This window comes from Oryx dammah, unplaced genomic scaffold (assembly GCF_014754425.2).
Source record: "Oryx dammah isolate SB20612 unplaced genomic scaffold, SCBI_Odam_1.1 HiC_scaffold_26, whole genome shotgun sequence".
In the NCBI taxonomy this organism is placed as follows: Eukaryota; Metazoa; Chordata; class Mammalia; order Artiodactyla; family Bovidae; genus Oryx; species Oryx dammah.
In genome coordinates, this window is record NW_024070210.1 from 41720919 (window position 1) to 41737506 (window position 16588).

At 39.7% G+C, this 16588-nt stretch overlaps 1 protein-coding gene across 4 annotated transcripts in view; it reads left to right on the forward strand.

Moving 5' to 3' along the window:
* The window catches only part of GALK2 (galactokinase 2), a 153594-nt gene that overhangs the window by 85356 nt on the left and 51650 nt on the right, over positions 1-16588 (forward strand). For all 4 annotated transcript variants that reach the window (XM_040226480.1, XM_040226482.1, XM_040226479.1 and 1 more), the window contains 2 exons: positions 12007-12105; positions 13412-13564. In XM_040226480.1, coding sequence (XP_040082414.1) covers positions 12007-12105; positions 13412-13564 — 252 coding nt within the window. The remainder of the gene's footprint in view (positions 1-12006; positions 12106-13411; positions 13565-16588) is intronic.

Sequence of the window (16588 nt, forward strand, 5' to 3'; positions counted from 1 at the left end):
TACCTAGGTGTTACTTATTGTAGTCACCTCCTAACCCAAGCGTAATTCTGCTCTTCAACATTCATAGGAGATAGTTTTCTAACCTCCGCTTGAGTATCCCCAGTAATCCCATTGTTTCACAAATTAGCCCTTTCGTTCCTGGACCATTTTGGTCATTGGGAAGCTTTTTTCTTATATTTAATCACAACCTACCCTTTCTATCTAAATTCTGAATTTTTTCCTTCTTTTGATATTACAGTCTTTTAAAGTTTAAGGAAGATCTTCTGGCTCCTCACACATTCACTGTTCTTTCACTAGTTCCTTCTGGGATATGGTTATTGGGCTCCCTTGACATTCTTACTCTCCCTTCTTAGAATATACTGCATCATTATTGCCCTACTTAACATGACTAACCACTTGATGCCTGTTAGGTCTCAATTTTGTTTTACTTGTACCGAGTGCCTATTTACTTTTTATGGAAAATTCTAGGAATTATACCTCCAAGAATATGTATTCAATAAGATCAAGAATTAAAAACCAGGGCAAAGGAAAGAAGAATGAAAGCACACCAAGTTAAGCACACATAAGTTAACTGTGCGTGTGTGGGCCCTCAGTCGTGTCTGATTCTTTGTGACCTCATGGACTGTAGCCTGCCAGCCTCCTGTGTACATGACGTTTTCCAGTCAAGGGTACTGGAGTGGGTTGCTGTTTCCTGCCCCAGGGGATCTCCCTGACATGGGGTTGAACCTGTGTCTCTTGCATCTCCTGCGCTGGCAGGCTGATTCTTTACCACTGTGCCACCTGGGAAGCCACCCTAAGTTAAGTACTTAATGTAATTGCTTTCTTTAACTGGATTTACTGAGATTATTGGAAGCCAGCGTAAAAGGGAAAGAGTAATTTATATAGGTCTTGTGATCAACACAGAGAAACCATTCCAGGTCTCCAGAGAAGGCAATGTTTCCTCCAGGGGTACTAAATTCTAAAACACTTCCCTCACGCGGATTCCATATAGCACACCAAGCAATCTCTCCAGCAGTTTGAAAACAAATGCAAAATGATATTCATGTGACTGTTTCTTACAGTGACCTTCAGTAGATGCTCCTGGCATAATGTTTGAGCACAACTCAGATTTCCCTTCTAACAACTCTTTTAACACTCTCCACCATTTCCTGACCCTAAAGATTCTTCCCACTTCATGGTAAAGTCTTTGTGAATTGAATACTGTACACATTGAATCCTTTCTCCCAGACAAATGTGTCCACTGAGTTACAGATTTGGTCAAACTAGATGATGATTCATGGGAGTTATTCTGTTCTCTTTTGGTTGGGTCCATTTCTGTGCAATTGGAGTGATATGAGGAAAATTAACAAGTGTTAATTTGAACAATTATGTTGGGGGAAGAAGAATAGTTACCTTCTCCTGGAGAGTCCAGTTTGGCTTGCAATCAGATTTCTTGCAGTTTGGACCTTGAGGGTGGGTCAGGACAGTGCTGCTTAAAACTCCACATGAATAACCTTCCCCAAGGAGTGGGAGCGTCCCTCTGACCACGGGCAGGGACGTGCAGTTCCAGGACACACTTGCCAAACCACAGAGATTGCAGGCCTGCTGCCCATCCATTATTATCATCATTATTTAGCATTCTTCAAAGGTCAGAGCCAAAATAAATGGTCTGCCAGCCAAGCAAGCAACACCAGCCTATACCACAGGCCTTTGTAGGCCCTTTGGTATTTAGTAGCAATGGCTTGGTTCATATTCTTGTCTGATTCCATCAGTCTGGCCAGGCTTCTGCCTCCTGCTGTCTTCCCACAACAACTTTTTTTTTTTTTTTCCAATTCTGTCTTGCCTCCTCCCTCTTCCCAATAATAGTTACCTTGGTATGTGTTTGCTGCCCTTCCTTTCTTTCCTTCTTTGTTTTGAATTTAAACAATGAAAGGGATTAAATTAATTGTGCTAATGATAGATAAAAGTATGCCCAGAAAGCTTTTTGGGACTTCTATATTTTGGGTTCCTTGTTCACCCTTGAACCTCTACTCCCCTTGGGGGTAAAGAATAGTATTGTGGTTGAGAGCTTAGAGCCAAAACTCTGAGTTCAAATTCTGACTCTTCCACTTACTAGCTGAATGTTCTTGGTCAATTTACTTAATCTCTCTTTGCTTCTGTTTCTTCATTATAAAATGCATTTATCAATAAAGACTTCCTTCATTTGGTAGTTCATGAAAAGTGCTTAGAACAGTGTCTGACTCAATGTATTAGCTGCTATTATTATTATTAGGCTGTAGAAATCATACCCAAATGTCAGCCTTATATTGTGATCACTTTGGGTTGTGGCTGTTTGTGGGGGGAGGTATGTGGGATTGTATTTGGAAAGGGATAACAGAAAAGGCCTTCAAGCCCCAAACCATCCAGCTAGGTGGATTTTTTTTCTTTTTAACCTGGGGATAAGATGGAGTGAAGTTGTGATGATTCATAAATATCTGCATCCTAGGGCTCCATGGTCAATTCCATTTTTCATTTTAACAGAAGGGATATTCAGTTCCGGTATGCATGCATTTTGCTCCATGTTCTTACAAGGGCCCAGTGTCTGGGCACAGCCTCCATGCTCTGCAGCAGGCAGACAAGGTGGCCTGGTGGACTTTGGGGCCAACCCTATCAGGCTTTGACTCTTAGCTTAGGTTAATTTTTTTCTCACAATCCATGATTTATCATTAAGTGAAAAAATAAGTTTTCAGGATCATGTGTATAATAAAATTCCTTCTGAGCACAGCATGGAAAGTGGGGGAAAATTCTTGTGTGTCTACGTGGAGAGGGAGAGAGATGTGTGTAGTTTTGAGGACGCTGATAAAAAAAAACTGTAATGTCCTAAGCTATTAACATTGGTTATTTAGAAGGTAGAATCGGAGGAGAGACATTTCTCTATATATCTTTTTTAAAAAAAATTAATTTTTAATTGAAGCTTACTTTCTTTGCAATGTTGTGTTGATTCTGCCATTCATCAACATGAATCAGCCATAGGTATACGTATGTCCCCTCCCTCCTGAACCTCCTTCCTACTTGCCACCCCATCCCACCCCTCTAGGTTGTCACAGAGCACCAGTTTGAGCTCCCTGAGTCATACAGCAAATTCCCATTGGCTATCTGTTTTACATATGGTAGTGTATATTTTTTACCATGTTACTCTCTCCATTTGTCCCACCCTCTTCTTCCCACTCTGTGTCCACAACTCTGTTCTCTATATCTACATCTTTATTGCTGCCCTGCAAATTGGTTCATCTGTACCATCTAGATTCCATATATATGCATTAATATATATTTGTTCTTCTCTTTCTGACTGACTTCACTGTGTATAATAGGCTCTAGGTTCATCCACTTCATTAGAACTGACTCAAATGTGTTCCTTTTTGTGGATGAGTAATACTCCACTGTGTATATGTACCACAGCTTCTTTATCCATTCATCTGTCAGTGGACATCTGGTTGCTTCCACGTCCTAGCTATAATAAATAGTGCTGCAATGAACTTTGGGGTACATGTGTCCTTTTCAATTACGGTTTTCTCAGGGGCAGCTTAGGTTAATTTATTGAACTTTTTGAGCCTCAGTTTCCTCCTCTATAAAGTAGAAATTATAATTTTGACATTTCAGGGTCATTTTGGAGACTAAGCAGTTAGCACATATGAAATATCCTTGCAGTATCTTGCCTTAGAAGACATTCAGCATTTCTTAGTTTCCCTTCCTTTCCTACTGATTCTTTCCTATGTGCTTAATTTATTAGGAAGGCCCTGGTGTAGGAAATATTTTAGAGGAGTGTTTTCAAATTTAATGTGAATACAGATCACCTGGGGTTCTTGTTAAACGACGGATTCTGACTCAGCAGGTCTAAGGCCCTAGTCTGTATTTCCAGCCTGTCCCCTAGAGACCCTGTTACTGTGTCTGAGGGCCTCACTTAGAGTAGTGCAGAGGGTGCTGTTTTCTTTCCTTCTTTTGCATCTTATTATTTCTTGTTGGATTTATGTTATCATTTTAATAGTCTTACCACACACATCTGCACACATACAGATCATCTTTTATTAAAGATTGTATGTTGCCAGACACCTAAGAATGTTCAACCTCATCCAATGCAAGTCATGATGGTTGAGGTCTATGAGAAACCTATTATAGACATTTTCTCATGTTCCCCATGGACCTGGAATCCCAAACTGTTTCACATGAAATTCAGGGTTCCTGACTTGTTGAAGGCCTCCTCTCAGAGCCTGGATCCCTCCATCATTCAGATTGCAGGTCAGTTAGGTTAGGGAAGTGGTCTTTGTCTCTTTCTTTACAGCTGGAAGGGAGATGCCTTGAATACTGTGCTTCTGCCCCCACTAAGCATGCTAAATATTTTGAGAGCCACATTCCCCAATTACTAGCCTTTTCCCAGATTCATTAGATGGCATCCTCTTCAATATAGATGAAGGGCTCATTTTGGTGTGTGTGTGTGTGTGTGTGTGTGTGTGTGATATACGCTTGTGAGCACACACTCTTTGATGGTTCTAGATTTTAGCTGGTTTTTCAGACTTACTTTTGGGAATCCTCTTCAGTGTTGTTTCTTCATAGATACTGATCTTTTAAATATTTGAAGTCCTCCTTTTTCCTTTCCTGCTTTACTGGAACTTTTCAGCATGATCCATCCGAGTCAGTTGCATCTCTTATGTTCATTTGGGAACTGGCGGTCATTGTCCTGAGGCAAATTTTCTTGAAGTTAAAAATATGAAAGTTGCTAATCTCTTTGAATTAGAGATGTGAAGAAGAAATAATAGCCTCCTTCTTTTTCTAATTAAAGAAAACCTACTCTCCCCCTCCCCTTTAGAACACTTCAAAGTGTATACAAGTTAGAGCTTGGTCATCAATCATGTTACAAAACAAAGCAAGTCTACATCAGTTTCTTTTAGATTTACCTTGGTGCTATTTCATGAAGTTTCTCCTACTTACCTGGGGTCTACTAAATAGGTTTGCCAGTTTGGGGAAGAATTTGAAAATAGCGCCAGGTAAGCATCCAGGCATTTTGAAAGTTAGTGTGAAGAAGGATTGCATGGAGAGAAAGCTGAGAAAATATATGAGGTAAAGAAAAGTCAGGGGAGCCATTAACATTTTCACTTTATCTTGATATATCAGTCAGGGTCATAACAAAAAGTAGATGGTACACCTATTCATCAAGGGCAGTTTATTTCATAGGGATGATCTACATAGCTGGAGATACTGGGAATACTCAGGATTAGTGGTAGCTGGGTTGTTATGCCATTGGGTCTGAAAGTGACCTCATCAGGGTGAACTCACTGCCTCTCCCATCACCATTCCTCATTTCCTGCCAGAATCCTCTGCTGGAAGAACCCAATGGGAAGCAGAGTACATGGGAACCTCTCAATATAGTTCATGTTGGGCAGCCTCCTGGGCAGATAGTTGCATGGAGGTGGGTGGATAGCACATGTAGGGGGCAAATCATTGTCTGGAACACTAGTTTTCTTTTGAAAGAAAGAAGTTTCTTTTGGAAGACTCGTTCACCTGAAGACAGTATCAGTCTCTTCAGCTCTTCGAGGGAAGACATTCCATCTATCTGTAGGACACTAGTATTTAAATGACTGTTGAATGAATGAATAGGACTGTTCATTTTCTTCCTTTTTCTTAACTTGCACTAAGTGTGGTTGACAACAGTTGGATGATGCTGTCTGGGTTAGGGTCTGTGTTCTGAATAGCAAGGCTTTCCATAGGAAATGATGAACATTTTTTGTCTATGTAATTATTCTACTTTTAATAATCTCATTAGTAAAAACTGTCAAACAAAAATAAAGTTTACTGTATTAATATCTTGAAGTCTTTTGTATTATTATTGTCTTTATGAATATCCAGTGTTAGCTAGGCAACACATTCATGAATCTTTAGCCCTTCTCAGTGACTATTAAAACCTAACACTGTTATTTCTGCTCTTACTGGATCCCCACTGGTCAGAATATGGGTACACTGTTTAATTTGGGAGCCCATGTGATTTTTGGTTCTTTCCCAGGCCACTTCAAGAGAAGAACCACACAAAGGGCTAAATTAGCTTTATTAACTATCTTAAGTACCTTTAAAAGAAGATCTATGAATGATGCCAAGTTTCTCCTAACTCTCCAGAGGGCAGGAGTCAAAATAAAAATGAGTTTATTGGCTACAAACTTTTGGAAGAGTTTCTCATGTAATCAGATTGTCTTCCCCAATGATTCTCAAGAAGGGATAGAGCTAAATGCCACAAGTGACTAGAAGTTTAGAGATGCCTGGGGTTCTTGAAATGCTTGAAAATACATTGGAGGGAGGGTGATGAATTCCTCCTTGGTTAGGGCTTTGCTCGTTTTCTCAGGTTGCATGTGAGTGTATTGAGGTGTTGTGTGTGTGTGAGTCAGGAGGTGTATAGGAGGGGGTTGGGGGATAGGAGAAGTGGATGAGCTTCAAGCATCAGGAATTGGGACCTCAAATTTGATTTGGTTTGTTCTTGAAGTTAACTCCCAATGGACTTCTTTCCATACACTTTTGTTAATGTGTTTTTGAAGACTCCTTATTCTGATGAAATCTTTTGATATTTTATATAGTTCAAGCATGTATGGAGTATTTATTGTCTTTGCAAGTCACTCTGCCTGATTATACCTCTTGGGGAACATTTTATGGTTCTATTTTCAGTGTCCCCAAGGATAGAAAGGGCAGGGCAGGCTCACATGTTTCCCCAACATCACCCAGAATGAAAGGCATTCTCTGCTCCTGTTTGCATTCCCTGCTGTTAAGGTCCTCCATTAATGGTTCTCTGAGTTCAGGTCATGCCACCTCTGGCTAAGGCTGTGGGCCTAGCTCTAATTTTTGCTTATTGTCAGAGTGTGCAAGTTTTTCCTTTAACAGGATTTGAAATTAAAAACAACCAACCAACCAAAAAAGCCTTTTGTTTCTAGTTTCTTCACATCTCATAGCCATTTAGTATTTGACCGTTTTGCTTTTAGTGTAGAGGTAAAGGGCAAGGGCCACTGGGAAGGCCAGCCTTTGAGCCTGTAGTTATAGTTTATACTACAGGCATGTTTTGTTTGGCAAGCAGGGATTGCCCTCTCCATGTCCCACTTCCCTGTCAAAAAATTTTAGATTGGAATGCTTTAAATGGAATACAAACTCTCTTGTTTGTCTTGAGTTGCATTACTCCTTACTGTTGAACTGGTTCTCCTAGGGTCACCCAGAATCGTTTAAGTTCTCTCTTTCCCTGAATAATTAAATTGTTATTTTTTAGGGGCAGTGCATGCTACACAGCTTGTGGTTTCTTAGTTCCCTGAGAAGAAGTTGAACCTGGGCCCTTGCATTGAGAGCATGGAGTCCTAACCACCAGACCAGGGAATTCCCCCATTTTTTTTTTTTCCTATCCTCACAGCTTACAAGATCTCAATTCCCCAAACAGGGGTTGAACCTGGGGCCATGGCAGTGAAAGCCTGAAATCCAAACCACTAGGCCACCAGAGGACTCCCCCTGAACAGTTTAAAAAACGGTCCTGAATTCAAGATTAATTATACCTGTTTTTACGTTTGACTTGAGATTTAGGTATTCACTTATATAAATCAAGTGATTTCTCATTCATTATATAAAAATAATAAAATTTAAAATTATGTACTTCTTTAGAGTTTATGGGACATTTTTATCTAATTCATTGGATAATCTCAATAATAGCTAGAGAGGTAGGTATTTTCTCCATGTTGTGGATGGGAGGTAATATAGTGTGGTATTTAAGAGTATGGAGTCTGGGGTTAGACAAGCGGAGTTTGAATTTCAGCTTTAGTAATTATTAGCCTAGTCTCAGTTTCTTTGTCTGTAAAATGAAGAGGAGATATCTATCTTATAGAGTCATGATGAGAAGTAAATGATTAACTTATGCAAAGCAATTGGAACAGTACCTGGCACATAGTAACAGGTCAGTAAATTCTGTGAAAACTGTTATGGTTTATTAATACTATATGAAGAAATGGAAACTCAGAAAAGTTGATCCATCTGTCTAGGGTCACATCTGTCTAGTTGGCAGGAGAGTTCAGGCTCTAACCAAGACTTGAGGCTTCTGATACTGGCTTCTTTCCTCCATATTTACCACCAAATTCCTCATGCATTCTGGGGGGGACTATAAAGTGAGTAATCCTTTATTTCATCTTTCAAATTTTTAATCTTCACTTTCTTCTTGTTTTTCTCCATTAAAACTCTTGGTTATTGTCTGTCTAGTAATGAGATACACATGTCAGAGTTCAGCATGAAAAGTAGCAGCAAAGGATGGGGATGTCCAGAACCTTGCTGATGGACTCTCCTTGACACAGAGATGCTGGGGAGTCCTGGGTTCCTCTGAATCTTGAGGAGATAGATAGTCTGCAAAAATTAACATATTTCCATTGAAGTATTCAGTTGTTGCCACACATTCAGAGATTTTTTTTTTAAAAACAATAAGCATATAGTTCTTGATGCTTTAGTGTCTTTTCCCTTAAGAAGGAGAATACTTAAATTTTGAGGATCTCATTTATCATTTCATTTGAAGTAGTAGAAAAAGTAGATTATGTTATTTGGGTATATTATTTGGTGAGGGGTGTTATTTGGGTATATTATTTGGTGAGGGGTAGGGGTGTAATTTGGAGAAGGCAATGGCACCCCACTCCAGTACTCTTGCCCGGAAAATCTCATGGACGGAGGAGCCTGGTAGGCTGCAGTCCATGGAGTGGCTGAGTCGGACACGACTGAGCGACTTCACTTTCACTTTTCACTTTCATGCATTGGAGAAGGAAATGGCAACCCAATCCAGTGTTCTTGCCTGGAGAATCCCAAGGACGGCGGAGCCTGGTGGGCTGCCATCTATGGGGTCGCACGGAGTCGGACACGACTGAAGCGACTTAGCAGCAGTAGCAGCAGCAGCAGGAGTGTAATTAGTCCAGTGTAAAAATAACAGAAACTTTGGAGTTAGGCACATGAAGTTCAAATCCTGGCTTCTCCACTATCTGTGTCTCCAAGTCTCTTTTCCCTCATCTATATAATGAGGATAAGAAGAGGGTTGTTTGGAGACCTAAAGGAGATAATGTTCACAAAAGAGATAATGCCAGGAACTTAGCATGTAAACATGACTCCTGTTCCTGTTGTGCATGCTAAGTCACTTCAGTCATGTCCAACCCTATGGACTGTAGCCTGCCAGGCTCCTTTGTCCATGGGATTCTCCAAGTAAGAATGCTGGAGAGGACTGCCATGCCCTTCCCCAGGGGATCTTCCCAACCCAGTGTTCGAGCCTGTGTCTCTTGTGCCTCTTGCCTTGGCAGGTAGGTTCTTTACCACTTGTACCACCTGGCATTGCTGTTGTGGGAAGGCAGTTTTTCACACTGGCCCCTGTCACTTATGTAGGGACCCATGTCTCCTTAGTTCTCATAGGATCATGCATGTACTTCTCCTAGGTATATTATGTTTTTACATTTTAAAATCCAAGTGCTTTGACCTGTTGGTTACTAATTTTTTAAAAAATGTACTTATTATGGAACATTGCCATCTCTGATGTGTTCATCAGGCCACATACAATGTGTATTATGTCAAAAATACCAAGCTTACCTCGTGTCGTGAGGCAGTTAGCATTAGTGAATCCAGGAAGGGATATGACACAGGATCTATCAGATGATGCTTGGGCAGCTAGTCTCAGAAAGTGAAAGCAGCAGGTGTTTATTGAGTATTTTCTATGTGCTCAGGATTGTGTGAGGTAGAGAACACAGAATAAATACTAATTCTATCCATTTCTCACAAGACTGGCAATTTTCTGGGGTAAATATTAATAGGTGTGATTGAAACCTGACACTATTAAAGAGTAATAATGAATACTATGTGATTCAGTTTTGTTAAGTGGATTCTGGTCTGGGCACTGCGTGGCCTCCCATAGACTGATGGATAAAAACACAAGGAAAGCCATACTTAAAGCACGGTTTGGTAAATGGGCATAGAGTTTTATAGAGGAAGAGAAGAAGAGGGATTATATGGTAGATGTGTGCATTTCAGTGGTGGCAAGGGCTTCAGGGAGAGGTGATGGTTGAGTAGAGTGAGGATAGAAAATCACACTGTTAAAGGCACTGAGGGAGTCTGGGTGTGATGAAGAACAGAAAGAACCCTGGTCTGAGCCTAGGGTTTACCAGGTTAGTGGTAGGAGAGCAGGCTGGAGATGTGAGCAAGGGATAAGTCATTAGAGATGTTGTGTACCGTGATGAGAAGTATGATTATCAAGGCATTGGCAACCACGCAAGCAAGAGATAATTATAGCAGTGCTTTAGAAATGATCACTTTAGGAGAAACTTCCAGTGAAATAGGTGAGAAATAAATGCTTGAATTAAGTCTTAGAAGAAAAAAATGAATGAGTGAATGGATAATAGAGTAAGTGGATGATACTAACTATCAGTATTGTAGGGATGTAGAGAAACAGGATGCCATAATGGGAACGGTATTGAAGGAAGATTGTATGATGGAGGAAGATTTGAGTGGCCAGTCGGCCAGTCCAGTGACTTGCCCATAGTAGGTAGCCACTAAGCTGGATATTGAATAGCAATAGGATTTATATGAGAGAAGACAGGAAATAATTCCAGGTTACATAAATGTGTGAGATGGTCATGGAGACAAATATAATTGGAAAAGAGTGGTAGATAGTATGATTTCATGTGCAGATTGGTTGCATATTTTGGAAGGCTTTGAAATGCCACATTGAGGAATTTGAACTTATTTTATTAATCAATAGAGAGCCATAGAAGATTCTTAAACAGATATTTTGACATTTCCAGTTTGGATTAGAAATTTGTTCATTTATTGGGCCTCGTCATCTTGATTAGAGGAAGATGTGTTTGATGAGATGATGCTGGTCTTGATTCTTGCATTTAATAGAAATGCCACAGAGCAGCATTACTTTTGGATTGGAAAATGAAGCTGGGTGACCTCACTTTGGCTGTGGGGAGACTGTGCAGTAGTACACTGTTGGAAGACAAAGCAAGCTGAGGCAGAAATGAATGAGTGCCCATATGAGATTTTTGATGATGCCAGTTTAGAGAGGGATGGAGCAAATAAAAAGATGGGAGAAACTGCTTGCTCTGAGGAATCTTTTAGGGATAGCAAATACAGTCAGCTTCTTTGTATATTCAGGTTCTGCATCTGTGGATTCAACCAACCATGGATCAAAAATATTCCAAGAAAATTTCCAAAAAGTTTCCAAAGGAAAAACTTGAATTTGCTGGGCACTAGGAGCTATTCAGAGTTGGACTGTGAAGAAAGCTGAGTGCTGAAGAATTGATACTTTTGAACTGTGGTGTTGGAGAAGACTCTTGAGAGTCCCTTGGACTGCAAGGAGATCCAACCAATCCATTCTGAAGGAGATCAGCCCTGGGTGTTCATTGGAAGGACTGATGCTGAAGCTGAAATTCCAATACTTTGGCCACCTCATGCAAAGAGCTGACTCATTGGAAAAGACCCTGATGCTGGGAGGGATTGGGGGCAGGAGGAGAAGGGGACAACCGAGGATGTGATAGCTGGATGGCATCACCGACTCAATGGACATGAGTTTGGGTAAACTCCGGGATTTGGTGATGGACAAGGAGGCCTGGCATGCTGTGATTCATAGGGTTGCAAAGAGTCTGCTGTGATTCATAGGGTCGCAAAGAGTCGGACATGACTGAGCGACTGAATTGAACTGAGCAACTATTCACATGGCATTCACATTTTATTTATAACTATTTACATAGCATTTACATTCTATTATAGGTAATATAAGTATTTTAGAAATGACCTAAAGTGTAGGAGATGATGTGCATAGGTTATATGTAAGTGCTTTGCCATATAAATAAGGAACTTGAATATCCTTGGATTTTTGTTAATCAGTGCTATAGGCAGCTACTATCAATGGATCAGAACTGCTCTGGAATTCAGACCCATCTGTCATGTCTGGAGTGGAAAATGAATGAGCAACAGATTATGATGTACTCACAGTGCAAATCTATTTTACTTTTCCAGGTGGAGCTTGCAGAAATCTGCGCCAAGAGTGAGCGTTACATTGGCACCGAAGGAGGAGGGATGGACCAGTCCATATCATTTCTTGCAGAAGAAGGAACTGTAGGTGACATTGAACTATTTGGAAATGTCAGCTTGGGAAAGTTCATGCAGAAAGGTCCTCAGTGTGTTTGTTTCTGGGTGGCCTGTTCTATTAGGCTGTATTTTAGGATGATATTTCTTAACTCCTTTGTAATTCAAGTTTATCACCAATTCACTTCCATTTCATGTTGATCACCTCTCCCTTAAGCTTTCAGAATTGTACCTCAAGTCTCTTTTCCTCTTGTGTCTAGGGTTTTTTCCTCCTTCTAATTCATTGTTAGTATGCTATTTCTCAACTCGTTAGTTACTGGGACTTCTTTTCCTGCTCTTGTCCCAAATCACTGCATCTCATGGCATTTTCATAATCTCCTGTTGGTTTTAAACCCCAATGTTAGTTCTCTTGCTACATATATTCACAACCTCTCTCTTTTATAATTTACTCTATGGAATCATTTTTCTCTGTCAACATTTTTGGGGCTTTAGTGGCAGGGAGAAGAATGCTGACAGGAAGCCAGGAATGAATTCCTTAGCCAATACTACTTCCCCTTGGCTAGGCTATAACTCCCATAGGCAGAACAGAGGTTTTGGTAGTTGCAGTAAACTGCCCATTTCCAAAATAGAAACAGACATTAAAAAAAAAATCATTTCTTAGTATTCGTACAGGCTTGGCTCTTTTCCAAGAATACCTGGATTTCTTCCTGTTAAGAGTATTTGTTGTTGATTCCCCTAAGCCAAAGACAGGAGACATGAAGAAACCTGGTTTAATGCTAAGAAAAAAACTCTAGGTGTTTTGGATGAGACCTGACAAGTAGACATGATGGCAAGAGTCTTGTTGTTAAGATAAGTTAGCTGTAGAGTCTTAACAAAGTCCGAATTCTTTGGGCTTGCAAAGCACTTCATAATCTGACCCTTGGTTTACCAGCCCTCCAATTCTATCATCTCACCATGCCTCAGCCCTCAACCTCCAAGCTATAGTTAAATTGCAATACCTAAAACTATTAACACCTTATGTTATTTTTGGCCTCTTTCCTCTTCTTGACATTCTATTTGGGGAAACAAACCCTCTGTCCATCCTACTTTTGTTCATCCTTTAAGACTCAGATTTCCTTTTTTTTTTTTTTTTAAGAGGCTACACTAGGCTGTATCTAATGAACCAACACAACATTGTAAAGCAATTATTCTCCAATTAAAAATAAAGATTAAACATATTTGAATTGATACATGAATGCATTTTGGGGAACAATTTTTACTAAGGTAAATCATAAATGTTTAAGCAGTTTTTAAATTCTAGTACTTTATATCTCACCTGTCATTTTTTTCCCAATAGGCCAAGTTGATAGAATTTAGTCCTCTGAGGGCAACTGATGTGAAACTCCCAAGTGGAGCAGTGTTTGTGATTGCCAACAGTTGTGTGGAAATGAATAAGGCAGCAACTTCTCATTTCAATATCAGGGTGATGGAGTGTCGGCTGGCTGCAAAGGTATGGACTTGGCAAATTAGTGAAACTTGAAGTAGGCTTTCTCTTGTTCTTTTTCTCTTTGTTCCCTATTATTTTGTCTCTTTCCATAAAATTTAGGGCAACATTCTGACAGCAGTAGTATTATAACTGAAGTTTTTCTTTTAGTATAGAGCAATTTGATTTCCAACTCAGCAGATAAATAAACCAATAGGTGTGCCCTGCAACCTCTAGCTATTTAGAAGTTACCTGAACTTTACAGTTGAGTCTTCTAGCATGGCACTGGGGAGATGATGACACTTCAACTTATATCTGTGAAACACAGGCCACGGGTTAGGTATATGGGTGGAGAAAGCTAAGTTGGAGATGATTGTTGGGAGATGACCATAGCTAATCATGTTTCTTCAACAAAAGTGATAATAGCCTCAATCCTCGGTCCTCTTACATGCACCATTGGCCATCATTGGTCCCTCAAAAAATGCAGGCTTGGTGTCTACTAGAGAAACACAAACCACAAGGTTCGTGTTCTCTGTTCCCCAGTTTAGAAGACACTTGCCAGTCAAGTCTTAAATCTACTTAGGAAGTATTCACTGAATATCTTTAGTGAGAAATGTTTTAATATTAAACTCTTCTGATCAGTGCAGATATGAGAAGTAGTGCAGTTAACCTTTCAATGTCAAAGACTTCAGTGAATTTTGTTTTTCCCTTTTTAGGGCAAGCCTCTTCTTCCAGGAGATGGAAGAAATTAGTGTCTTATTTGTTTAAGGGCTTATTCCTGTTGACTTTTTGAGATAGATGAGTAAGTGCTGCCTTCCTGAGGAGACCTCAAACATACACAACATTGTTTTCAGAGTTTTATCATGAAATTAGATATCATCTATGAGATCCATAGGAGAGCCAAAACAAGTACAAGATATGTGAAGTGGGTTCATGTTGTAATGATTCTTTTCCAGAGATACAAGAAGAAAAAGAGAAATAAAATTGTGGTGCTGAATCTCTGTAGTGAAAAGTTGTCAGAATGGGATGTGGGGGGATGTCTTTTTGCAGCTAATAGAAAAAGGGTTTCTCCTTCGTAGGAGGTAACTGAAAACCTTAATCCACTGCAGGACCTTTTGTTCCTGAGGCCGTCTTCTGAGTTTAACTGTATAACGCCATGTGCATTTTGGAGGGACTTTGGTCAGTGAAACTGATTTCCTGCTACACACTCCTCCCAACTGATGTAGATAAAACTCATTATTTAAGTACTCTGACTTTTTCTCTCTTTTAAAATGTGGAGGAAAGAAAATTGAAGGGCTTTATTAAGATGCAGAATATTTTGTAAATCATGTTGCTGCAAATCATGAGAATCTAAGATTATATATAAGTACAAAAGAGGAATAAAGATAAAATTTATTGCTAATATAGAAAACTGCTAATATAAGCTATGCAGATAGATGTTGATGTTAAGAATATGCTTATGCCTAGCAAATGTAGACTGAAATTCGGCTAAGCATGTTTTCCTTATAATATGGTGCCATCTTTCTGTTTTCAGCAACATATGAATGAGTATAATTTTTATTTGGAAATGGTCTCATTAAGTCAGGAAATAAACTCTCATGTTAAAAAGGTAAAGAAGCTTTTCTTATTCTGAGTAAACTTTCTTCTTTCAGACAATAAAAATGAAGGGTCAGTGGAGAAATGATAAATCAAGATAGCTTTGAAAATGAGACTGATTAGGTAGAGCTCCACATGGCAAAACTGTAATAAGTAATACTTATTTTTCCCCTCTTATTTTCCCAAGATCCCTTTTTGAAAGATGAGTACCTTTTTGTGTCTCCATAGCACAGGAAAAGACACTAAACTAATAAAGATGGTTTTTCTTTGTTTTGCTTTAATGTTCAGTTTCTTCTGTTCTTAGGTCTTCCTCCTCTCTTTCTGTTCCTCCCTGCTCTTCTTCTAACAGCTTCCCAAAACTAATTAATGCAGATGTACTTAAAGTTAGAGTCTTTATAGGCATTTCAACTGAAATTTAAAACATATCAAGGCAAACACAATAGAGATTTATAATTATAACTTGTATAAATGATTCTTTTAAGTGAAGCACATTTTTATGTTCTTAAATTAACAAAGTAACAAGAAATCTTTAATGAGGACAATTTTTTCATATTTTATATATATTCAGTGGCTTAAACTTTCCCAGAAATGCTTTGTGTCTATTAGAAGAGAGTATCCCTTAATTATATTGAGGGACAAAATGTGTGATGCAGGAGGGAAGGGAAATTATACTGTTGGCATTTTGCATACCCTGAGCTCCTTGTGGCACCATGTGAAGCAATAAAGAAGGTTTCATGCGGTCCTTTGACACTTCAGGGAAAATTTACAGTGTGACTTTTTTTTAAACAGAGCCCGTCTTGTCAGCTGCCATCACTCATTCAGGAGTTTTTAGCTCCTGCCACTTAGTGGTCAATATGGAGCTTATTCTTTGTGTGGTGAGAAGTGGGTATAACATTCTCAGGGCTTCTGCAGTTTTTTTGGAATCTGAGTGGAGAAAAAAACAAACACCCAGGAATCTAGCCAGTTTCACTCAGCCTGTTGATTTAGTCGAGCTCACTCTGCCGGGACGCTGGCATGGAGTATTCCCAGGACAGTGAGTCCTGGCCGCTGGGCAGGGCATGCATACACTGGGAATAGGGTCTATGTGTCGGTGGAACCAGGTGTAGCAGGGGATGCTTCAGTGCCATGCTGAGGATCACCCAGGCTTGGTCCTGGAAGCAGTGGGAGCTGCTAATATTAACGTACTCTAGAAACATTAAGTTGGCCGCAGGAACTTTTACTTGGTTGAAGAGAAGTTTTAAAGTGTCAGTGGGGATGGGATCACAAGAGAGGGATGCAAAAGGAAAGAAGCTCTGACTAGACCTGGTGAAAGGTCAGGTATAAGGCTGTGACTGGGTTTCTGTCTTCCTTTTGGTATAAATGCTATGACTTTGAGGAAGTTTTCCCTGACCAGCCTCCCCACTGCCATTAAGTTAAATGTCCTTTTAAATGCTCTTGTCACATCCTATATTTTTC